This window comes from Cydia fagiglandana, chromosome 18 (assembly GCF_963556715.1).
Source record: "Cydia fagiglandana chromosome 18, ilCydFagi1.1, whole genome shotgun sequence".
Taxonomy (NCBI): Eukaryota; Metazoa; Arthropoda; class Insecta; order Lepidoptera; family Tortricidae; genus Cydia; species Cydia fagiglandana.
The window spans coordinates 5,576,865-5,603,003 of record NC_085949.1 but is presented as its reverse complement, the minus strand read 5'-3'; the positions used below and the strand labels follow the sequence as shown (position 1 = coordinate 5,603,003).

The 26,139-nt window shown below is 38.0% G+C and overlaps 1 protein-coding gene across 1 annotated transcript; it reads right to left on the bottom strand.

Annotated features, from left to right (window-relative positions):
• Positions 1–115: 115 nt before the first annotated feature.
• Positions 116–25,005, bottom strand: LOC134673302 (uncharacterized). The gene is made up of 9 exons (XM_063531265.1): positions 24,713–25,005; positions 22,127–22,399; positions 12,522–12,716; positions 8,861–12,250; positions 6,264–8,661; positions 5,998–6,121; positions 1,986–2,164; positions 997–1,113; positions 116–415 (listed from the first exon to the last, which is right to left on the bottom strand). The coding sequence occupies exons 1-9, from the start codon at positions 24,890–24,892 to the stop codon at positions 270–272; spliced, it is 7,002 nt and encodes a 2,333-aa protein (XP_063387335.1). The 5' UTR covers positions 24,893–25,005; the 3' UTR covers positions 116–269.
• Between the last annotated feature and the right edge of the window lie 1,134 nt (positions 25,006–26,139).

Genomic DNA, 26,139 nt, shown 5'->3' with positions numbered 1-26,139 from the left:
TGACAGCGCTGCTCGCCATCTGGTTGACGCCACACTTGCCGTCGCCGCGGTACACACGGTAGTAGCCTTGCTCGCCCCACAACTTGCCCCAAGAGCTCACTATCCAGTACCGCCGAGTTAATGTATAAAAGGTTAGATGACGGCGCTGCTCGCCATCTGGTTGACGCCGCACGTGCCGTCGCCGCGGTACATACGGTAGTAGCCTTGCTCGCCCCACAACTTGCCCCAAGAGCTCACTATCCAGTACCGCAGAGTTATTGTATAAAAGGTTAGATGACGGCGCTGCTCGCCATCTGGTTGACGCCACACGTGCCGTCGCCGCGGTACACACGGTAGTAGCCTTGCTCGCCCCATGACGTGCCCCAAGAGTTCTTCACTATCCAGTAGGGTAGGCGTTTGTTGAAGATTGGGTACTCTGAAATAAAAGGTTATTTAATTACCGTTAGACTAACTGTAAAATATTGTATCTGAATAATTATTTAAAATAAAAAATGAACTGTTTAAAGAAGAAAGTTATAAATAAAAACCCCCTACGCATTATTAACAAACAATTTTGGAAAAGAGCTGATATTCTTCAAACTCCTGGATTGATATTAATCAAACATAGCTAAGAACCACCGCAAGTAAACTCGCTTTCACCAGGCGTGGCTCACTCCGTGATTTCGTCGCTTTACACAAGTATGAGTACATCCGTCCCACACCAATTTTAGTGGCTAGCCATAAGCCGCGCGTGGCGCTGTCGCCACCTAGGGGTCATATCTGTCCTAATCGTAACAGACGCGTTTTGTTAGATAGTGAAACTTCTGTACTATTATTTATTCTGTGCTTTCACGTAAAAAAAAACCGCATCGAAATCGGTCCATCCGTTCGAGCTACGATGCCACAGACAGACAGACATTGGCATCAAACATCCCTCTTTTTTCGTCGTGTGTTAATAAAATAGTTTACATTATTGATTGGAAATACAATGTGAGTAAGAATTGAAACGTATGTTACCTTTGATCCCGAAGCCAACGATCAGCACTCCATGGTCCAGGTTCTTAGGGCTACAGAGCGCCTTCCATGGGTGCGACACGCCTCCGACGTAGAACTGCATCGCGTTTGCATTTATACCTGAAAACATTAACAGAAACATGGAATAAATAAAGGGGTAAGTTCGCCTTTGTACAGTCAACAACAGAGCTATGAATACAGGCAAAGTGTCAAAAATATGTATACAGTACTTTATTGCCTGTATTCATAGCTCTGTTGTTGACTGTACTAATGACGAATGTTATTTTTCCTGTTTTGTTTTCATTTTTGCACAATAAAGTGTTTTACTACTACTAGTTATTAAAAGTGCTAATATAAAACCGGGTTCACATTTTAATATTATTTTACGGTTAATCTTTCGTATGCTGCTGACAGAAGAAAACCGTATAAAATAAATTGTGATCATGATAAATACATATTTAAGTTGAATCTGCGCTGATCCGTGCCTAATAAGCATATTAAAGGTTCGTTGCCATAATTCACGCAGATAAGTGATATCTGTTGAACCGATTTATTTTGCGGGCCTGTGAGTCTTAACTAGGTAAAAATTTTTATAATTTTGTGTTACGCAATTGAGATATAATACGCCAAAATTATTCGTATGGTCCAAAGCATAATTTTTCCATATATGCACACACTTGCACAGTCTGTGCTATGAAAATCGCTGCCAAGTTAGCTTGCTCTAACGCTATTGATCTGTCAACACGGCCATGCTGACAACGGATATGTCCTCGTGTGTACTTACCGATAGAAATGGGTCCGTTGGCGACCAGCCACTGCGCCATCTCCGTCTCGTTCGACATGTTGACGGAACCACTGATTTGGACCCTCGACAGGGTCTTGTTGAACACGCATATCATCTTCATACGGGTAGTAGCTAACTCCAACCAGAGCTCACAGAGATTCGTCAATACGGTCATGCTGACAACGCACGTGTCCTCGTGTGTACTTACCGACAGAAATGGGTCCGTTGGCGACCAGCCACTGCGCCATCTCCGTCTCGTTCGAGGAGATGTTGACGGACCCACTGATTTGGACCCTCGACAGGGTCTTGTTGAACACGCATTTATCATCAGCCGCTTCATACGGGTAGTCGGTCTCTAACTCTAGCCCGCCTAGCTCTTCTATGGCTCTGAAAAAAAAGATAAAAGTGTTGTGTAAACTATTTTACGTACATATACGATGTTCATATTAATCTATTCGTGAAATACATGCATATGGTATTACCACGAAAGTAATGTAAAGCCATTATCAGCTTAGTTTCAAATAATCAACCATTGGAATAGCTATTACAGATATTCTCGTATTTCGTCAATTCGTCATTTATGAATTATAGTTCGCTTTTTTTGCATTAGAAAGAACTTCAAAGAAGGTAAGCGATCTTGACATGTCTTTTAATTGCAAAACGCTTTTTAAAAATCAGTTAGGTACTATTACTTATGAAACCACAATAATATAAATGATCGTATTAGATTCATAATTGTTACATATTTGCCGTAACTTATTTTTAAAATGGGTTTTTCAATTAAAAGACCTATTGCCGCCTGGCCAACCTGTTGCCTGTTGCTGGTGCCTGTCGCCGTCCTGTTGGTCGTCCCAAATACCGTTGGGCAGATAGAGTGGAGGCAGATCTCCGTGAGCTCGGCGTCGGCGAAAGCTGGCAGGATACCGCTCTAGACCGATCAAAGTGGCGTGCTCTTGTGTTGGAGGCCAAGACTCATTTTGGGTCACCGCGCCAACCAAGTAAGTAGTAGTAAGTAGTAATTAAAAGACAGGTCAAGATTGTTTACCTTATTTCTAATGCTAAAAAAAACGAACTACAGTAACGTAGGCTTTGTTTGTTTAAAAGATTATTTGGTAGCTACGGTCACGTCTGAAAATATAGATACGGATGATAAAGTCTAAAATATGTATGCACCATAATACATGGGCGAATCGTGTATATATTATATATTTCTGGGACTTTGTTTCTATCGATATTCTTTGATGAATGGACCGGATAGTCAGGCAGGTTTCGGCATGAAAATGATGTTTTGGCCGAAGGTCCATTTTCGGCTGAAACTAGAGCAAAGCTGAACTTTCGGTTTCGGCAAAAATTTCGGTTTTGTCGGACGTATAAGGGCGATGTGCCAGTTGGCGTGCAGCCGGCGTGCAGTTCCTATACAAATTGCAGCCGGGTTGCAGTCCGTCTGTACCGACCCTAAGCAGGTAAGAGTCAAAATGGTACACGCTTTAAATGTATTATTTAACGCGTCTTTGCTACTTCTACCGCTGATTGTGCCATACATAGCCACTATCAAAATACAAAACAAAACTAGAACGATTAGTCAATAAACCCAAAAACGTCTCGGAGGAAATGCCTAAATGCCTAATCCAAAACAACAAACAAATCTACTATGCCGATTATCCTGTTTACAAACGGTTTTACGAATGTTTCCAATTTCGCGATAACAGTGGCCTTGAGTCCACTTCTAACATTACGGCAATTTTATTGTTTGAAGGTAAACAATATTTTGTACCTACTTAATACCATCGTCAATAATATTTTTATAAATTAATAGAATACTTATTATTTTTTTATAAATTAACTGTAAAAAGTTTTGATTAGGTAGAATGACACTTAAGTGTGTCAAAAGAAATGGTACCTCATGGCGGTTGGCGCTTTCGCTATTATTAACGCCGCTCCAATACTATTACGGCGCTATGCGACATAAGCGTATGGACAGCCGCCATAAGGTACCTTTTCTCGTGGAACGTCACATATATATGTGTCTGCTACTAGAAATTGTAATACAAAGAAATTACAGCGATACTAGTAGGTACCCGATATAGGTAGATAATAGATACATTACGTGAATGTTCATATCATGTAATTTAAGCATGTGGTTTGAAAATGGAAGCGGCATTTTGGCGATGGGTGTGTAGTGTGACTCTAAGGGTCGGTTGCACCAAACCGTTTCTTACCGTTAAAGCGTTCGCTAAAATTTATTGTATGGGTAGTTTCATACTACATTGCTGATTGATGTTAATCAGTTAATGAAATGTGGTTGGTGCAACTGATCCTATATCTCTTAACTAATCAAAGTGAACCGATTATCGTAACAGCCCCTGAAATTAATTCATTGTAAAAGTCACTCGTTTTTATGTAATGTGAATAGCAGCTCCATTTGTTAATCATATATGTATATAATCGTCTGGCTATTTCAAAGTCATATGCCAAACCACGAAATGATTAATAGGTATTAATTAAGTTTCAATTACGTGTTTAATCGCTGCATCGCTTAATTGAATACCTAATTGTACTCGTTATTAAAGTTTTAGAAACACGCTATATTCCGATTCTTTGGGTTATGTTATTGTGATTTTACCTTCTAACCATGTTGCGTCTGTAAAGTCTGGATGTGAAACGCTTTACAATCTTTATTAATTACTTGTCTTTATAGCGTAGTCATTCATTCATTGCACTGCAGAGCATAGGCCTCTCTTCCAGAACGCCACTTGTCCCGGTCCTGAGCTAATCTTATCCAGAAGTGAAGTGAGAAGTGGGTGGAGCACCCAACGAGCCAACGGACGCCAATAAAACCAATCCATAAAAGTAAACATGACCTAGTCATGCGTGTATTGCATACAAGAACAATAGCATAGGTCGGACAACCTACACGATATACATATAACATTATATATATGCGGATATACATTCATGGTTTAAGAGCTAGACCCGAAAAAAGTGTACAATTTATACAGCTACGAAACCCTTCTAGATATTATGACTAGAACTGTGGAGGCCTCTAGCCAATATGATAATCGCTCGCAGCTAAACTAAATGCTATCTGCCTCTATCGCTCTACTCGTAATATGGAAGAGTGATAGAGACAATAGCGTTTCGTTTCGTTTTCTGCAAACGGTTGTCATCTTGGTTAGGCCCCTCTGGGCTACGATTTACCGGTACGAGTTAGAAATAAAGTATTGAGTCAATTTTCATGAATGAGACGACAATCCATTTGTCTTTATATGTAAGTACTTTTCGATTGATTTTTCATACTATTTGCGGGCTTGCTTCTCTAACTTCCACAAATGAACAGCTACGTGGGAGTTTTTGTAAAAAAGATTCACAAAACAGAATTTTAAAGTTTATTTGCTCTGTAAATTGTATAGGTACCATTTCCGAGTCTAACTCCCCGACTATCATCCTTATTGTTGTGACGACTGAATGATCGGTGGTTTTCTCATGAAACTGAGAACATCTTTGTTTTCTGAGAAAATTATGATGTCATTAATAGCACAAGCGAACGTATTTGTTAAGTCAATGGAAATTCTTCGCAGCATTCATTTTAGGACATGATTCAATATGAAAGGTGACGAAAGTCTCAATAAGACGAATACAATATGTACGCAATAATGCTTACTATAGTCAGACCGTAAAAAGTCTGCAGCGATTTTGATAGCCCACGCAGTGCAAGTGTCATTTTAAACGTCAAACTTCTATGAATTTATGACGTAAACATAACACTGCGTGGACTATCAAATCCGCTGCAGACTTTGTTTGGTGCGACAATACTCCTCGATAATTTTCGTCTTCAGGAGCAGTGTTGGCCGAAATGTTAATGCTATTAACCATTATAAATTGAACCGTAAACTGTAACCGTCCGTTACAGTTTACGGTTCAATGAATAATGGTTAATTGCAATTAACATTGGGCCAACACAGTTCAGGAGGCTAAGACGACAAACGTTAAACATTTACGATAATTAAAAAGTAATTCCCTGATGTTAATGACTTACCATCAAGCGATTCGTCTGTTCGTTTGCCTCCCATCATTACAACAGTAGCTGCTTACAATTCTATTTGTATATTTGTCTGTCTGTGTATCTATTGTGGGATAAGTGGTGTACACGAAGAGAGGCCTATGCTCAGCAGTGGGCGACTGAAGGCTAGAATGATGATGATGATGATGATGATATTTACCTGTAAGCATTGTCCATCAGGCCGCCATTGCAGCCCTGGTCCGTTTTGTCACAGTCCACCAGCTCCTGCTCCGATAAGGATAACAACTTGCCCGAGGTTAGCTTCCATTGACCCTCCACGTTTCCTGTACAACGTATTTCCGATTATTGATAGATATAAATCTATTTCTACTAATTTGCCTTCTAGTTTCAATTTCAATACATTTTTATATGCAGGAGTGTTAAGCTAACATTGTTTTTTATGTACTTAATAAAAAGTCATCTCACCTGTAACACTGAAAGCCCAGCAGCTACCGCATTGTCCCTGGTCCTTGACCCCCGTGACGGCGCCCTCATCGCGCCAGTCGAACGACTGTGGCAAATCTATCTTCGGAATCTCTGCCTTAATCATGGGGATGTTGTTCTCACTCTTCAAGCTCGTCTTCAACCCCAGATACTTGCTGCTAAACTCCTCTGAAGTCAAGTCAGAGAACTTGGTGATTGCGTATGTCGCCGATCCTCTTTCGTGAATGTTCAACTCGTGAACCTTTCTCACGTTAGCTCTGAATATCTTGAACCTTGTTGCCATCTCTTTGTAATCGTCCATGTAATCTGGCCTGTATGTTGCGAGGAAGTTGGCGAAAAGGTGTTCAGCTTGCATTCTATGATACACCTCAGCGGTCTCGCTTTCTTGATAATCGCAAATAACGCGGAAACTCGGAGGGTGGTCCGTCCAAGGCCTGATCCACACGTTGACTCGGCAGAACTTGTTAGTCTCGAATCCATCAGCTAACTTGCAGTCCGTCTTAAGACTTAACGCGGGACAATCTGTAACGCCAACCTCCATCTTTAACCTATAATGAATTCCAGCTATAGTTTGCTTCTGCAGAGAAAATATCCTAACAACCTGAAGCCTCTTTGCATTAGGATATTTAGCTTCTATGTGTTTTAAGGCTTCGTTTGCAATTTGATTAGCCGTATCAGCGTTGTCGAATTCCATTTGAGATTCTAACGGGGTTTCATTGTCTTCGCAAAGTACATCAATATTTCTACCGTTTTCCACCCACAGCCGTTCGAACACATGGGATATGCAATGCCTTATTGGGAGATACTCGAGAAATTCACAATTGCTTATATTCTTGATGGACTCATATTTTAAACAAGATGAATATCCGACGTCAAAATCTATTGTGGTCTCTCGTCCTCTTGTGATTTTTGTAGAGTAGCTATTGATTTTCAATACCCTCTGCTTATATCTATGCAGCGACGATGTTTCAAGTTTTTCCAGTGACGCTTCAACTAGTTCAGCAATGATAGCATCCTCGCTATTGGTTTTAGCAGGGCCAAAGCTGACATCTCTTCGTTCCCTGCGAGTTGGGTTGCATGAAGCTTTAATATCTTTTATGTCCTTGCTATTGGGAGAAAGATATATCTTAGATTCGCACGACGTAGCTGGTGTAGTAGAATCTACAAAACACATGTGTCGTTGTTTAAACACATCTACATCTTTAGTGCAGTTCGTCCTTAAAACAACAAAATTCAATTTAATAGGGAATCTCGTGCTGAGTGCAGGCATTACGTATGGGTCTCCTTGATGAACTAATTTGTATTTTATTTTTGGTGATTCCTCTAGCTTTCGCAACGAGGCGGCTATCAATTTAGATACTTCGAATCCAGTCACCGAAGAAAAGTCACTATCATCGTCGCAAACCACTACCACATGCCGAAGAATCATTTCATCATTGACAGAGGGCCATATCCTGACGTGACACAATTTGTGTCCTAAACCATCTATTTCGTCACACTCGGAGATATCTACAGTCTCTAGTTGATGACGCACACAGAATGTCATAGCCGTTTCGATGTACATACGTATCATTCGTGCGCCCATCTGATTGGATACATCAAGAGAATGAATCGTAATCAATTTCTGTAAGTTTTGAACGTCACTGCGTTGATTTAGATGTTGAATAGCACGACTGGCATAATAATATTTCATTTCATCATCCATGTAATTATCGTCATCATCTTCAATTACGTCTCGTTTATGTCTGTCGGCGTAGTTTTCTTTCGCGGTTGATGTTTCATCCTCCCAATCCATTATGTCTAACTTAGTAGTATTTGCATTCTTACACGACACTTGTATATCTTTAAAGTATATCCATGTCCGCTCCCGTACAATCGACTTGCAGAATATTACAACTTCAGGTTGCTTTATCTGGCAGTCGTCAATGTTAGTTTCATCAACAGTTAGACATTTCGTGAGTGACGCATAAAATTCAATAGTAGTCAAAATACCTTCACTAATTTGCTCATAGGAGTTCCCAATACTTTTGATTTTATGTTTATAGATCGAGTTAAACTGTCGTTCATACGTTTCCAGTATTTCTTGAGCAAGAATTTTTAGTTCTTTGCCTTTTTTTTCTTGCCGTGGGTGTAATATTAGTTTCTTTTCATAATCATCGTCTTCTTTTTTCAAAATGACACCTTCTTCGACTTTTCTATAATTACTTTTACAGATAACGTCAATCTCGTTTGATTTCAACGAAGGCTGAGACCAGATTTGTGCATTACAAGACAGAAGAGTGTCGTTTCGAGCGATACAATTTTCTTGATTAGCCTCATACATTGAACATGAAGTAGGAACTGCGGTGAAATCTATTTCGTAGAATTTCCCTGCCACTACCTAATGAGAACAATAAAAATCATTAGAGACTAGTATAAATATAATGCGAAACAAACATATAACGGTGTATAATTTTAATTTCACGTGTAATTTAAAAGTTATAAATTGGTTAATAACACGCATATTGAATTTGATAAACTAATAGATGATATAAAATAAACTATCGTGCTTTATACGTGCATGTATATTATGGATTTACCTTGGAAATCACCTTCTTTACTTCGACAACTTCATGATGTACTGGGCTGTTTATCATCTCCGTATACTTCTGTAAAGATTCAACCGCTAATAATTTGAACTGCGGCTCACTGGCAACGAGTTCATTTGGAGATCCTTGTTTATATTTCTCTGGGTTATCGTGAAATATTTCACGCTTTTCTCGGCCCTTCAAGTCACATTTGACATCTATTTCCTTCTTGTTTAGCCACCGTTGTTCCCAAATCTCAGAATGGCACGTTAATTCGTCACCGTTAGTAGGGAACACAGTGAAATCAATAAATGTTTTGAGGCCAGAAACTACCTGTGTTGCAACTTTGGTTACTTTCAGTTCTTTAACATTAAGTTGGCCACCAACAAGAGTCGCACGATACTTATCTAAAGATTCTTGAGCTAATTTACTGTATTTTGGGTCTTCAGGATTTACTTCGTTTTGGCCGCCAGGTATACTTTTTTTAGCCCTACTTTGCTGTTTATTAAAATCACAATCGACATTGATGTCTTTCTTATAAAGCCACGGCCTTTCCCAAACTTCAGAATGGCAGCTGAACACTTCACCCTCTGTAGGAGTTACGTCGAAATCAATTTTAGTTAAAGAACCAGCAACTACTTGAGTAACTACTTTTTTAACTTTTAGATCTTTAGCGTTAACGGTATTCGCATTGGTGGACTGAATGTAATGGTTCAAAGATTCCTGCGCTAATTTCTTGTATTTGGGGTCTTCGTGGTCTTGATTCACTTCACCGCCGGGTATTTGTCGCTTTATTCTTTGCTGTTTATTTACACCACAATGCACATTAATTTCTTTCTTATCAAGCCAACGCTGCTCCCATATCTCAGAATGGCATGTTATTTCGTCACCATTAGTAGGGAATACAGTAAAATCAATAAATGTTTTGGTACCGGACACTACCTGTGTGGTAACTTTTGTAACTTTCAATTCTTTTACATTAAGTTGACCACCAACTAGAGTTGTACGATACTTGTCTAAAGATTCTTGGGCTAATGTTCTGTATTTTGGGTCTTCAGTATTTTGTTCTTTGTGGCCGCCACGTAAACCTCTCTTAACTCTATTTTGTTGTTCGTTTACAACACAGTTTACATCAATGTCTTTCTTATTAAGCCAAAGCTGCTCCAATATCTCAGAATGGCACTTTATTTCGTCACCGTTAGTAGGGAATACAGTAAAGTCAATAAATGTTTTGGTGCCAGAAACTACCTGTGTAGCGACTTTTGTTACTTTCAGTTCTTTGACATTAAGTTGGCCACCAACAAGAGTCGCACGATACTTTTCTAAAGATTCTTGTGCTAATTTTATGTACTTAGGATCCTCAGGGTCTTGGTTCTTCATTCCACCTTTCAGACTACGCTTTCTTCTCTGATTTTTTGGGCATGTTACTGTAATTTCCTTCTTTTTAAGCCAAGGCTGTTCCCAAATCTCAGAATGACAGCTGAAGATTTCACCATCGGCAGGGATAACATCGAAATCAATTTTAGTTAGAGTTCCTGCAACAACTTGAGTGACTACTCGGTTTATTTTTAACTCTTTAACGCCGACTTGAAGGCCATTTTTGGATGCTAAGTGTTGTTTTATAGATTCATCAGCTAATTGTTTGTAGAGAGGGTCATTAGGGTTTTTCTCTATTTCACCGCCAACAAAGTTAGATCGTTTTTTTCTAAACACGGGGATCTCATTTTTTTCAACATCTGAATGTCTGTCAGTATACTTTTGGCACTTAACATTTATTTGCCTACTATCTGCCAGCCATTGCCTATCCCATACTTGTGCTTCGCACTCGCGAATGGGTGTATTTTGCAGTAATTCACAAGTATTATCGTCTACATTCTTATCGTTAAGGCAATTTGTATATCCGACGGAAAAGACGATTTTCGTTAACAAACCAGCCATGAGTTTGGTCGAAACTGATTTTATGTCGACTACTTTTAGTTTTCGATTAGCGTCTGATTCTTGTTCCAGGCTCTTTAACGCTTGTTGTATCATGTTACGAATTTCCGGATCAGCATTTCCGGTTTTCCTATCAACTTGCTCTGAATCTGCGAAATCTTGGTGTGCGCTTCGTTCAATGCACTCATATTTAATTTGCATATTATCATGTATTTCGTGTATTTCTACTTGACATATTTTAGAGCCCATTTCTTCTATTATACTACAGTTCACTCGAGTGAAAATATCCTGCGATTTCTTACAACTTGTATATTTAAGAGACAAGGTGATCCTTGTTAATATCCCGGACATCTTTTTTGTAGTTGCATCTAGAATTTTTACCAACTTGATTGCATTATCTTTAGGAGATTCAGATTCAATTTTTTCTATAGCAGGTTCAACTCGTTCGACTAGTATTGGATCGGCCAACAAAATTTCTTTTTCTTTGCTGAAATGGGTTTCATCTGCATAACAGAATGCATTTAGTACTCTAGGAGCGTTTTCATCGGTAGCCTCTACAGCACCGCTACAAACTTCTTTTTCGATCTCATTATAGTTACATAAAGATCCGTTGCAGGGCACAGTAGTTACTGACGCTTGTATGTAAAAGAAATGCTGGTTATTTCCAAATTCGTCTTCTGCGCGTATTATATCTCTAAAAACTCTGTTTTGTATAGCCATATCTACTTTATTTACGTGATCAACCATTTGTCGAGCTAAATTTTCAATGAATTTAACGTTATATTTGGGATTATTTCCGTTCTGAAGTTCATCGTAACTTCTTTTTTCTCTGTGATGATCACTAGTAACTTCCGGTTTTTGGAAGCTATCTAAGTCAAAATAGTGCATTAGATCATCAACCGCTTTCTTCTTGTCTTCGCTTAATATAGAGTTAGTTTCACTCGTTGGGAACTGCTGTTCGACGGCCGCATTTTCATTATAATTTCTTTGTATTTCGTCTGCGTGGATTTGCTCGGCAGTTTCTTGAGTCGGCGCTATTTTCTCTGTTGAAGTTGCTTCAATGCGATGTCCAGATGCCTCAAATTCACTGAACGGAATAATTTGGTCTTCCACATTTTTCAAAACTTCGTCGGCATTATAATTTTCTTGATTAGGACGCGCTTGCGCATCGAAATTGTGAATAACTTTCAAAGCATCAGGATCCGCATTGGGGTCTGGGTGAATTTCATTGTTTTCATTATTTTCAAGAACGGGCAGAACCTCGCCTTCGTCACCAAATAGCCATTCAGCAGTGCAGTTGTTGGCTAGTATGGCTCGGTACTTTGAACCGTCTGGTAACTTTTTCCAAGGCTTTTCGAGGATGGAAATTTTGCATGGAGTACTCACTGGGCAGGGCACGGCGTCAGGCGCAGTGCAATTGTCATAATCGACAAGCAGGGTGAGTATGTAGCGGACGCCATTTACTACCTGTAAAAAAGGTATGCTGCATTTTCATCGTGTTATTATATTATAATATATAGTGTCTATGTAGTAAATAGAAAATATTAAAAGTACAGTACAAAAAATATTTTTTTTTTTTTATTATGCATGGGTTTACTCATGGCCACAGACTAGCCGAGGCGTAGACGTGGCCTACGATGGAGCGAGCTCGCCCAGAAGGTGCCTGTTCACTCTTGATTTGAAGGTTGACAGATTTTATTTCATTTCCCTTGTATAATAGGCTAACTTTTAAACTAACCTGAACCTGTCGCTCAACATCAACGACAGATTTAAGCACATGCTTGGCCGGGTCGTGGAGGTCCAGATGTCGGATGCCAAGGTTGGCCAGCTCGGGCACGCCGGCTGCGCTGGGGTCCACGTGGGACGCGCAACCGATGCATGGCACGCTGGGGCTCGCTCGAGGGATCGCGACGAACTGCTCGCCTGATGTCACCTGAACAATTAGGTACAGATAATACTATATAGGGTATTTTCCAAGAATACTGCGCTCCATCGCTCTCTGGCAAACTTTGAGAGAAAGCTTTTGAGCATTAGCCAAAGATCAAGTCTGAGCGCCGTACGCAACTTATCCTAAACGATCCCGTGATTCTGTAGTAACACTAGGTGACAACGCTAAAGGTACCTACGTTCTCAATTACAATAGGAAACTACATGTGTGCTGTACACATCTAGTTTTCTAGCTGTACACAGTGTGCAGTTCGCGGGCGATTCAATGATGCGCAAAAGGAAAACGTATCCGCCATAGCTTGACGGATCTTAAGATGTGAGTCAGTGCCCTGGCGCTAATACTCTGCAAGGTCACTGTTATAAATATACATTGTGTAGTTGTAATACAATACATTTTCCACAATCAGCGTATTCGAACAACTGTTATTAGTGCTTCAGAAGAAGTATCACGATGTAGAACAATTACGCAATAGTTATTTACTATACAAGTGCGGAAAAGAGGAAATTCGAAACGAGTGGAGATAAATTAAAACACGACGGAAGGGAGTGTTTCAAATCGGCACAAGTTGCGAATAGGTATAGTCGCACGTGTATCGTACAACGTTTTACAGTACATATGGCCGTTTACACTATTGACATACGCACGGAAAGTGCTTTTTCCCGCACTAGTGTGGGAAAGTAGGACCATATGTACTGTAACAGGATTATTCTGTTGGTATACAAAAAACTAGACCAACTTATGTTTACTGTTTGTATTGAGAGCCGTCAGAAAGCGCAGGCAAACTCAGCTGAGGTAAATATTTGTACCATCGCCCACACTGTTAACTGACAGTTCGTAAACCTTATTACAATAGGCATAAGGTCCACTGATAGACAGTTAAGAGTGTTGCTGTTTGTACACATACAGAATATCTAGATAGCGAAAGGAAATGCATATTTTAGAAAGGGATTCCAGTAAATCAGCTGGAACCGGCGAATGGGCTTTCTCGAGAAGAAGGGTTCTTAAACTAGCGCTACGCTCGTAGACGATGCCAGCGTTTTCCCGATTTGAAGAGGAAAGCGACTACGGACAGAGAATAAATAATAGTACTAGGTACAGAAGACTCACTCTCTAACAAAACGCGTCTGTTACGATCAGCACAGATATGGCCGCTTGGTGGCGACAGCGCCACGCGCGGCTTATGGCTTTCCCCAAAATTGGGGTGGAACGGATGTACTTTTAGCTACCTGTAGCAAAGCGACGAAATCGCGGAGTGAGCCACGCCTGCTACGGACAAAGAACCCACCGAGCGGGTTCCCAGCACTGAATGTGTTAACTGATGGTCCACGTACCAATACTACCAATGGTGGTCATGACCTGAACTGCTTCGCGTATTTGTAAACTTAACAAACTATTAACTTTATTCGCTAAATGTATTTATTTGTTACCCAACAAAAAATATTTTTAGTTGAATGATCGCCAAAAGGTTAATGAACTCTATAACTTCAACTATTTAGGTTATAAGTAATTCAGATTTTTGTGTTTCCTTCAATGTTAATTTATCGCATTATCAATTACGTGTGAATACATACTATTTATATTACGAGTTATGATACTTATGATAATGAGGTCAAGATCATTTTAAGGATGACAATGAGAATATTATTAGATTATATAAATGGAGGCGCATTTCACACTTCATACTTATTGTTTGACTACATATTTATTATTGCATTTGAGTTATTCCGATAGGTTTTTGGTTGCCTTGAAAGTTGTGATATGATTACACTTGAAAGTTGAAACTTAGGTCATGCAGGTTATGAATTTTTGACCACCTTCACTAATTGGATATGTTTTCCAAAGTTTTGTTCTAAAATATAACCGAATTTAGAAATTACGTGTTTTAAAATGTATGTTTATATTTTCTGTAAACAGGGTAATTCCTAAAAAACACCAGAGTGAATGGCAAACATAGCATCTAGATTCTAGACCAGGGCTCCCCAAACTCCAGCCCGCGGGCCAAATTCGGCCCGCGAAGCGTTCCAATCCGGCCCGCCGACAGCGTTCCAATCTCGCCCGCGGGAGCCGGGCTCCAGGTGTTCAGCCCTAAAAGCAGCAACCAGATACACCCTCCTCCCCCCTTGGCGCCGACGGTGGCCCGCGCGAAAATTCTGAGGCGCAATATGGCGTTCAGGTAAAAAAAGTTTAGAGACCTCTGTTTTAGACTAATATTCCTAGTGTATCAAAGAATCTTTTGAAATATTGAAACTACCCCATTTACATCAGCATAGACTGCAGTTAAAGGAAAGGAAACCTAAAATAAAGGGTCAATACAATAGTCCATTGTTTCACTATCCCAGTATCTGCATCAATTGTGACATTTTCAACCAAAAGGTACCATTGTCGGTTGTTGATAAAGTTGAGTTCAAATTGAAGCTATGGGGAAACAGCACCTTGTTGACAACTGGCAATAAATGTGAGGGGGCAGATGGGAGCCTCACCAGGATGATGGAAGGTAATCAAAGTCGGGAACCAGGGGGATGATGGGTATTTATTAATTATATAAAAAGGCACAATATTTGCCTTGGTGATGATGTAGATATATATCTGGAAGGTGTGCAGGGCCACAAAAACGAGCACTAAACTGAACTGCACGCACTTATGAATTATTACGTTTACTAATAAAAATCACACTTAAACGGTCGTGTTTAGAAACTTGGGAAGTACAGTCTGTTAGATAAAATGATGTTTATCGATCAAAGTATGTGATCGAACTGCAAAATAAAAATCATTGAATGGAATTTGGAATAGGATTTGAATTTCAAAAAGGAATTTAGAATTTGTATGGTGCCAGAAATAGTATGAAGGTCGATAGTGTAACGCTTCGTTACACGCACCGTTACACTACCGGGGTCGCCCTGGAAGGGAAAATCCTGGGGCTTATGGCCAAAGGATTTTTCCGTAATGTAAATATAATGTAATGAATATGGGTATGAGTGATAAATTTAGAAGGTGGGGATGTTATATACAATGTTTATCATACAAGAGAGGCGATTTAAACATGCATACCAAAGGTCATTCATACATCATCTTATAAAATTTTGGTTAATTGTTTAACCAAAATAAGTTTCAATAGAGTACTCCTTTAAGTAGAGGACGTACTCATTAAATCGCTCTCCATTGGTATTAAGGCTTATTAATCAGTAACCACCCGCTGAATATTAATGAATCTAAATATAATATCTACAATAATGTGTACCTACAAAGAGTACGATTGTTGAAATTTATTCAACAAAGTAATGCCGTATGGAATGTAGGATTACTACAAAATATTATAAGATAATTCCTTAATGGAATTAATAAATGTACTGTACGGTACGTATGTACCTAAGTACGTAAATATGAACGTTATGTCAAGGGAAGAAATATATAAATAAGTATTGTTCTAACTCTGGTAGAGTTAGTTTTGAGTAACGTTATATGAACGTAATATAACGTTATATAAATTTAATAGTATAAATGAACGTATAAATTCGTACTAAGTAGGTATGTACGAAATGTAATGAGTCCGAAATGTATAATGGGGATGAGATATAATTATAAATGTATAACATTATATACAATATTTTACAAGTTAGGAGCTTAGGAGAAAAGTAGCTAAGTTTGAGCCAAATAAGAATCTAATTAAGGAAAAACAGTATATTATTTATTTTAGAATTTTGGGGGGAGGTTTAAGGTCTCTAATATGCCATCGTCCGAGCATTTTGCCGGACATGTCTTGTAGGACATATACTAAGGGTGATATTTTTTTTAGGATAGAACATTTAATAAACTTGGGTGCAAGTTTAGCAGAATAGTGTTTAGGAGAATTACTAATTGCGTAATTTCGTTTCCAGACGATGTCATTTTCGTTGAATTCGAAATGTTGGTGATGTTTATTATACGATGAAGAATTGGTTTGGTGTGCTCTCCAAAGACGGGCTTGTACTTCGGAGAAGACAGGCTGAAGAAGACCAAGATTATCAGCGTATTCGTCTCTGGGCGCGAATATAATATCATCTGTGAGATCAGATTTATCGTATGCTGATCCACATGTGACTAATTCGCGACCAAATACAAGGAAAGAAGGAGTATAATTTGTTGTTTCATTTACGGAAGTATTAATAGCAAATTGTATCTTATGTAGGTTGATATCCCAATTCCTGTGGTCATCCTGTATGAATGAGGATATTGCTGTGGTAACAACTTTATTATATCTCTCCACGGGATTTGGTTGGGCGCATTTAATTGCGCAATAGTGTATTTTTGGGATCTGATAGGAGTGGAATAAATCCGTTGTCTCTTGACTAACGAATTGAGGACCATGGTCAAGAATTATGGTCTGTGGGATTCCGTATACTAGGAAAACTAGGTTTTCTAGAATATGAACGATTACTGATGACGTAGCACGTTTAATCGCAAAGAGGAGGCAGTATTTTGAAAAACAGCAAGTAACGACAAAGATGAATCTGTTGTGTTTTAGTGTAGTAGGCAAGGGGCCGATCAAATCTATTGAAATGCATTGAAAGGGTCGAGAGCATTGCTTAGGTTTACCCATTAGGCCAAGTTTTAGTTGGGTTTGGTGTTTGCAAGCTAAGCAAGTCTCGCATTTGGCAATAAAATTTGAAATATCTTTGTACATTCCTGGCCAAAAATATTTCAATTTAACTTTATTGTATGTTTTAAATGTTCCGAAATGAGCGCAAGTTGGGGTGGAATGATTTTCTGTGATAATGGGTATTCTGTACTCTAGTGGGATAACTTCTTTCCAATTATACTCAGATTGGAGTAACGAAGGGGTTTTTGAGTATCGGTATAATTTATTATTATGTATTATGTAATCTGGAGTGGTGTTGGGGTTAGAACTGCATTTAGCGTAGATATTATTATACCAGTCGTCATTGGTATTAGAACTATTGTAGTTAATAACGTCTACTGAAGGTAAGCGTGATAAAGCGTCAGGGATTAGATGATCTTTACCACGTTTATGTTTAATTTCGAAGTTAAATGTAGATAGACGAATACTCCAGCGGGCTAGACGTCCGGTTGGATTATCTAGATGGAGAAACCATTGTAATGCGGAATGGTCTGTGTAGATTGTGAACTTTAAGCCGTTGTCAAGATAGCAACGCCAATGTTCTAGGGCTAGTAAGACACTTAAGAGTTCTCTTTCTGTAATTGAGTAATTTCTTTGGGGACCAGTTAGGGATTTGCTCATATAAGCAATGGGTTTCTCAACGCCATCAAATTCTTGGGTCAGCATGGCACCGATGCCGAAGCTGGATGCATCACAGTGGACTGCGAAGGGTTTTGAGAAGTCTGGGCAAGCAAGAACAGGGGTAGAGACTAGAGCTTCTTTAATGGATTTAAAGGCATTGTCTTCTAGTGATGTCCATTTAAATGGTGGTGCTTTTTTGGAAGTGGAGGTAAGTTTAGTTAGTGGTGCAACCTTTGTGCTGAAATCGGGGATAAAGCGTCTATACCAACTTGCTGTACCTAGGAACTTTTTAACTTCTCGAGGAGTTGTGGGAGGTGGGATGTTAAGTATTGCCTTAACCTTGTCAGGATCTGTTTGAAAGCCGTGTTCATTAACTATGTAACCAAGATATTTAAGTTCTTTTTTGAAAAATGAACACTTGGGGAAGTTTATAGTAATGTTGGCTTGTACTAGCCTTTGGTAAACTTTATTAAGTAAAGTGATGTGTTCATCGAAAGTATTACTTATGATGATAATATCATCTAAGTAGGTAAATACTGAGTTATCAAGGTTTTCAGAAGGGAATAACGCATCCATAAAGCGTTGTTGGGTAGCAGGGGCATTAGTCAATCCAAAAGGCATTACGCGAAACATGTACATGCCTTTTGAGGGTACATGGAAACTAGTTTTAGGTCTATCAGAAGGGCGTAGGGGTATTTCCCAAAATGCTTTTGCTATGTCTATCGATGATAGATATTTAGCATTTTTTAGATTATCTAGAATGTCAGAAATGAGTGGGAGTTTGTAGGCATCTTTGCGCGTAATCGAATTTAGTTTACGGCTGTCGATGCAAAAACGCCACGTTCCATCTTTTTTAGGAGTTATTATGACAGGGTTTAGCCATGGGCTTTCACAGGGTTCGATAACATTAAGCTTTAGCATTTCATCAACTTCTTTGCATAAAGCTCTTTGTTTCTCTGGAGAAAGCCTATAGCATCGCTGTTTGATTGGTGGATGGTCACCGGTATCTATGTGATGTTCAATGAGGTGGGTTCGTCCTAAGGGTTTGGTTTCTGTTGAAATATTTTTAAATTTTTCAATAATAGTATCTGAAATTAACTGTTGAGTTTCAGAAAGGTTGTCATAATTAGTGATGTGTTGGTCGCAGGTGGAAATAACTAGGGTATCTATATGTTTATCAGAATATGACGTTATGTCAGGTAATATGTGGGGAGCTATATTGAATTTTCTCCAAAAATTTGTGCCTAGAATCAAGGGTTGCTTTATAGTAGGGATAACATGAGCGGTAATAATAGCCACAATATTTTTGTACGAAATTGGTAGTTGAATTGTACCAATAGAGTATATAGGGTAGCCGTCGGCTACAGAGCCTACGACTTTATGGTCGTAATTTATGGTAAAATTGTGGGATAAGAGAATTTTATGGGAATTATTTCCGAAAATAGTTAAAGCACTGCCGCTGTCTAAGAGGCCACATAAAGTTAAATTATTTGTCTGGATGTTGACATAAGGTCGTTCATCGTATGGATCTTGAGTGAAAAGTGCTGATGTAGTATTGTATGATGACATAAATAATTTAATGGTATCTAACCATTGGTTCCATTCTGTAGCAGTAGTTTTATTTAAGTTACTTTTCTCCTTTATGCGTTTTTTGGAAATTTATGGCAAACTGTACATTTTGCAAAAGTGACATTTTGTTTGCCACAGCGGAAGCATACTATATTTTTACTTGTACAAATATCTAAAGAATGATCGTTTGTTCTGCAACGCGGACAGGAGTAACGTAACGTAGAAGGTGGTGCTGTTACAGTATGGACCGGTTTATTAAATGGGAATGGTGGTATATACGGTTGGGAAGGGGGGGTATGGTTAGAATCTTGTTGAATGTTGGTATAGTTGCTAGAGCTATAAGTAGAGGTAGTATTACAGCTTTCGTACCATTTGCACGATTGGAATAATGTGTCTATAGACGTAACATCTGTAGGAACTAATCTGGAACTGTAATAAGGGCTCATGTTTCTACGGAGGATATCTATTTTTTGTTTTTCAGAAAGGGGTTCATGTAATTTGGAAAAGAGGGCTTCCATGGCTGAAAAATACATTATTATTCGTTCATGTTGTTTTTGTTTACGGGAATGTATATTTTGTAGTAAGTTGTGGTCATGGTCATGCAATTCGAAATCTTTTAAGAAGTGGGTTTTAAATGATTTCCAATCTGTAAGGGTTGTTTTCTTTGACCTATACCAATCTAAAGGAGTGCCTGATAAAAAATCGTATATATATTTGTGTAAGCGTTTGTCGTCAATGTTACGCGCAATTGCAAACTCTTCGATGTTTCGAATAAAATCATAAGGGCAACTATCGCCTTTATAGTTGAATTTTTTAAAATCGCTTGGTTTTGCTTCAGAGAGGTTGGTTAATTTTCGAGCAAGTAGGTCTAAATTTGTGGAATCATCTATCAAAGAGGTTGCTGACGCGTAAGTTGACGTTGTTGTTGACGGTTGTGACATGTTAAATTTTGTTTGACATTTTGACAATAATTCGCATATTTTCGAATAGTTGTCAATAATTTCTGGAGATAATTCAGTGGTAATAGAGAGACGTTCTATTCTGTTATATAAATGAAATAAGAAAACCGCTATTCTATCGTGCTTCGCTTGGTTGGTGGTCGCAAGCTGTAGCTGAGAAGAAACTATTGTGAGGCATCTGCTAATTTCGGTGATATCCTGTTCAAGATCATATGGGCTGGAGAGATTCGAACACGGGTCCGCGAATAAATTTGGAGTGAGGAGCTGTCTTAAATCATCAGCCTGCGCGGTGGCTGGGAACTGAATGTTCCTGAGTTTGAGCTCATAGATGAGTTCAGGTTTATTTAATAGTGCTGGATTCATTGTTTATTAAAGTGGATACCTATTACGAAGAGAATAATTGATGTTATCAATATAAATAAAATATGTAGTTATTAAATTTTATTTTTTATTGAATCGAAAGGAGAAGTTTATTGTGATATTAGGCTTAGTTGTGTATATTTATTTAATCGGGTGAAGGATAAGCTATCGGATTATCTCCAACAGTACTGCCGTAAGTCAGGATTGGTTCGCACTTCAGTGACTCGAAGGAGTTTTAAAAACACTTAGGATTGAAACCAATTTGTGGGATTTCAGTGGAAATCTTGGATTGTGTAATTGTATGTGATAGATGTTTTGTGTAATCACTATGTTAAGAGTTTTGTTACGTGGCGCGACAAAAAGCGTAGGACGTTGGCATAATAGGGATTAGAAAATAGATATAGATAAATTGGTATAAGATGATGAATGATGATAGATGTATATGTAATTGGTTATTTAAGGGGGGAATTTTGGTTAAACGGTTGAGGATTAGATAAAAGGTTGGTTGTAAAATAGAAAATTAAATAAAATGATGTTAGGCCAAGAGATATTGCGAAAATTTGAGTTGGGTCGACTATAACCTTTTAGAATTTTGAAAAAAATCTTATGCTAACTATTACAAGATATATAAAATTGATAAAAAAAAAATATGTCTTCAAAAAGTAGCAGGCGTCGGCGTGGAGTAGGAGCACGAGCGTAGCGGAGGAGGCACGAAGAGAAGGGCTGCTCTGCGTCGTAGGGCGGGTGGGTTTGATCACGTTGATGGCGCCAGTGTGAGGGGGCAGATGGGAGCCTCACCAGGATGATGGAAGGTAATCAAAGTCGGGAACCAGGGGGATGATGGGTATTTATTAATTATATAAAAAGGCACAATATTTGCCTTGGTGATGATGTAGATATATATCTGGAAGGTGTGCAGGGCCACAAAAACGAGCACTAAACTGAACTGCACGCACTTATGAATTATTACGTTTACTAATAAAAATCACACTTAAACGGTCGTGTTTAGAAACTTGGGAAGTACAGTCTGTTAGATAAAATGATGTTTATCGATCAAAGTATGTGATCGAACTGCAAAATAAAAATCATTGAATGGAATTTGGAATAGGATTTGAATTTCAAAAAGGAATTTAGAATTTGTATGGTGCCAGAAATAGTATGAAGGTCGATAGTGTAACGCTTCGTTACACGCACCGTTACAATAAATAGACTCTTCTTGGTTGGAAATTGCACAATTTTTGGCATAGTTCTCTATAATTTAGATAACTCACCTCAGCATTGGGCTGTTGCACTTCATTATATAGCTTCACGGGCCCATCATAACCAGCAGACTCTGTTGTACGGTCTTCACCACTAACTCCCGTCTCCACATCTTGCGTAGAGCCAGTATCATGCTGCTCTACACAATCATGCCCTTGTTGTAAGACCAGTACATTATCCTCGTTCTGTACTAGTTCAGCTCTGCAACGCAATATCTTGACAGAATCCACATTATGGATGTCACTGACTTTGAGCCGTGCACAAACCTTGTAGGTGTTATCGTTCTAGAACAAAAACAATATGGTAAGAGTCATTGGCTGATTATTAAGCACTATAGTTTGTTTGTTTTAGCATTAGAAAGAACTTGCAAGAAGGTAAGCGATCTTGACATGTCTTTTAATTGAAGAATGCTTTTTAAAAATCAAAAACTATTACTTATGAAAGCAGAAGAATATAAATGATCCTATTAGATTCATAAATTGTAACATATTTGCCGTATGTTATTTTTAAAATATGTTTTTCAATTAAAAGACACATCAAGATTGTTTACCTTATTTCTAATGCTAAAAAAATGAACTATAAGTACATGTGATGTAGTGTCCTGAGCACCTGTCAGGGCACTACATCTAGGGAGCACCAAAATATCAAGAATTGGTTGTATCTAATTTTCCAATTATACACTTAATATGTATAATTATTGTTTGAATCTTGAATCTGATTACAGACAAGCAAGTTTCCATAAAAATTAAAAAGTTCTCAGAAAAGAAATAAAAGAGTTTCAATTTTGGAACTGAAATTAACATGAAGCTATGAGAAGTTTCCAATATTTTAAAAATCCATGTGGGAATTCTGAGTATTGGAAACTTGATGGCTCATCGGTAAATCTGATACATGGGGAAGTGATCTAGACATACCTATTTAGGGCACATAAGACTTGTTTTACCATTTGTTTTTGATGAAACTTATCTTGGACAGACTATATCAGTATTTTACATAGGACCTTATAATCTTTCAAGTTTCCATTTACTTGTTTCAGACAGTTAAAATACAATTAAACAATTATGTTATCAAAACTACTATAATAATTTCATGATAAGCATTAAATCAAAGGCACAAATTAATCGCCCACTTAATTCATTCACGCATCAAGGATGTTTGCAAAACATTCAGCTGATAAAGGCTATTTATTAATCTGACCTCTGATCTTTAACCTTTTGGCCGCCGGACCTAGTCCGCAAAGACGCTCACTCACACGCCAGAGCAAATTTTAAGTAAACAACTAATAAAAAGTTTAGGGATTGCAAATAGTGATATCGATATTTACAATTTATGGTAAAAATCTTTTTAATTTAGCTTTGTTCTTATCCTGTTTTAATTTAATTCCAAATTGCCAAAATTAAACATATGTTTTACACCCGAAAATGTTTAAAATATAGGGATTTAACATATAAAACAACCACTAAACAATGTCGATTCAAGACGTGATATCGCCGCACTAGGCTGTACGAGAAGTCTTTCATACAAGACAACGGCGCGCATGGCCTGCCCGCAGTGCAGATCGACAAGGACTGTTTCCGCGCGTATCAAGTAATAATAGTCTCTAGGTCAACGGCGTAAGCGCTTGTCGGTACGTAAACTTTATTGGCGTAACGTTAAAGCTGCGCATCATGTGTCGATAAAGTCAATATACCGGAACTGTTTTAGTGAAAATTACACGTGGGTTGAATTTTTAATGAGTGAAGATATTATTCCGGAATTAGAATCTATCATTATAATTTCAGTTTGGTTTACATTAATCTATAGGTAAACTCTTATAAAAAAAACGGTCAACGACTTGTTATAAAAAAATTACACATTAAATTCAATATTATAACAAAAAACTAAAGTCTGATAAACAGGTATGTCCCTGTACTACTCTTGTGCGAAGCGGTCGCTGCGGTGTATCCCTTCCCACTAAGCTATAAAATAACATCAAATATTTTTTTTATTTATCTCTTCTGCAATTAAATAGTCCACAATCTACAAGGGCAAATTGACTTGTCTGCCTCTACTTTATAGAGCTAAAGAAGCTGCCTGAACTTTAAATATAGTTATGCCTATCTGACTCTCGTTCTACGTATTCTAGTAAGTAGTTACCTAAAATTGGCGATTAACAAGTGTTCAAATACTTAGATAAAAACATATTTCTGACTTTATATTTACTTTAAAAATTCCCATATCGAGTTAACATTCCCATCCCTAGCTGTCTTTTATACAAGACAACGGCGACGAGGAACATGAATAATGTTGAAAATTGGAGCAATTTTTTTAAATGCCTTATTATAAAAGAAGGGATTTATATAGCGGCTTAAAAAGCAAATAAATGAAAAAACAAAGACCTTAAATATGAACACGAGTGTAAATTAAATTGCAATTGTTATTATTTTCACATTAACTCAGTGGTTGAATTTGTGTCTTGTATACAAGACGACGGCGCCAGCGTAACGTTCTATCGTTGTCTTCTATACCGGACAACGGCGGTCAAAGGGTTAATAACATAAGTACCATTCGTGATTCTAACATGTACAAAGAAATACAATTCAAATTAGGCTACGTACCGTCTTCTCCGCTTCTAAAAGTACTCCTTCTTCATAAGTATAAAGCTGATCGGGTAGATTGTTCAACGAATCTATGAAGCCATTCAAAATTTGTTCCTTTTTCTCAATGCTTATCTCACCTATGCAAAAGTTAATTAAAATACACTTTATAATAAAAACTGCACAGTAAGTGCGACGCATGATGCAAGCTTAACAAACGAGCATTGCGATTTACGCGAACGATGAATGTGAAATGCGTGATTCAGATGATTATAATAATATTTTGCGCCTTTGTTGACATCACTTCACTGACGAAAACGAACTGACCATAGAGTATAATAAGTATGTATAGGAAAAGAGAGCCAACTCGCGAGTAAATGTCAAAAAACGTCTACACCAACGCCACAAGCGGATTTTTGTTCAACTAACCTTTACGTATGTGTGCGTGCACAGTGCACACATGCATACAAATAAAAACTATACCATAGGATTTACCGCGAAAAACGAAAATTGAAATGTCGTTATTTGCCTCTCAATCGCTATTTCATGTAAGTGCATATTATGTGCGCGCGAAATAGCGATTAAGAGGCAAATAACGACATTTCAATTTTCGTTTTTCGCGGTAAATCCTATGGTATAGTTTTGAAGCTTCTGTAAAGTGAACTACAATGAGATTAATCCATTTTTTCAGCTAATTGCAAGAAAATCAGGTGAAAAAATTAATACCACTTGTATAGTTCACTGTACAGCCAAGGAAAAAAGTGCAATATATAATTCAAAGTCAAACGTAAACTCAAAGACGTTTATTTTACTCATATTAGGTACACATAACATTACATAACATTTTTTTTGCTTAAACTGTCTCTCAGTGTCGTTTTCTAATAGATAAATTTAAATCTTGAGAGCTCATTCCAATCAATCGTGAAAATGAAAGAAAACATTATTTTCAAGAGATTGGTTAGTATACACATAAATCAGGCGATATCAAAGGATTCTATTACAGAACAAGTCGCAACATTTTTTTAATCTCAGATGTATATGGTATTATTATTTGTAGTCAACTATGTAACTTACTTCAGGAACATAGTTTTTAGGCGGCTAAACTTAAAACTTCTCTATCATAAAGTTGCTCATTTCACAACATTATTTTCAGAAAATCATATCTCTGTAACTATACAACTTAGGAGGTTGATCTTTTATGTTATCGATAGCTTATTTATTGTAGATTACTGGGGTATGCATAACTCCATAACCGCCATAAGGTACCTTTGACCATGGAACGTCACATATGGAGCTTATAAAAGGGCACAGTATTTCAGTTACATAACGGGTTGGCTTAAAGTAATGAGAATTTTTGTTTTCGGACATAAAGACAAAAAGACAATGGCCATGGATTTCTGGATGTTATATTGAAGAACTATGCAATATCCAACATTAGAACCAAATTC

What these genes read in the sequence shown, in the direction of transcription:
- LOC134673302 (XM_063531265.1), bottom strand. Translation starts at nt 24,892, where the DNA reads ATGCGTCGCACTTACTGTGCAGTTTTTATTATAAAGTGTATTTTAATT. An exon ending in TGCAACAGCCCAATGCTGAG is followed by an intron (nt 12,717 to 22,126) that starts GTGAGTTATCTA and finishes CTAATTGTTCAG; the next exon opens with GTGACATCAGGCGAGCAGTT. An exon ending in ATGTTGAGCGACAGGTTCAG is followed by an intron (nt 12,251 to 12,521) that starts GTTAGTTTAAAA and finishes CCTTTTTTACAG; the next exon opens with GTAGTAAATGGCGTCCGCTA.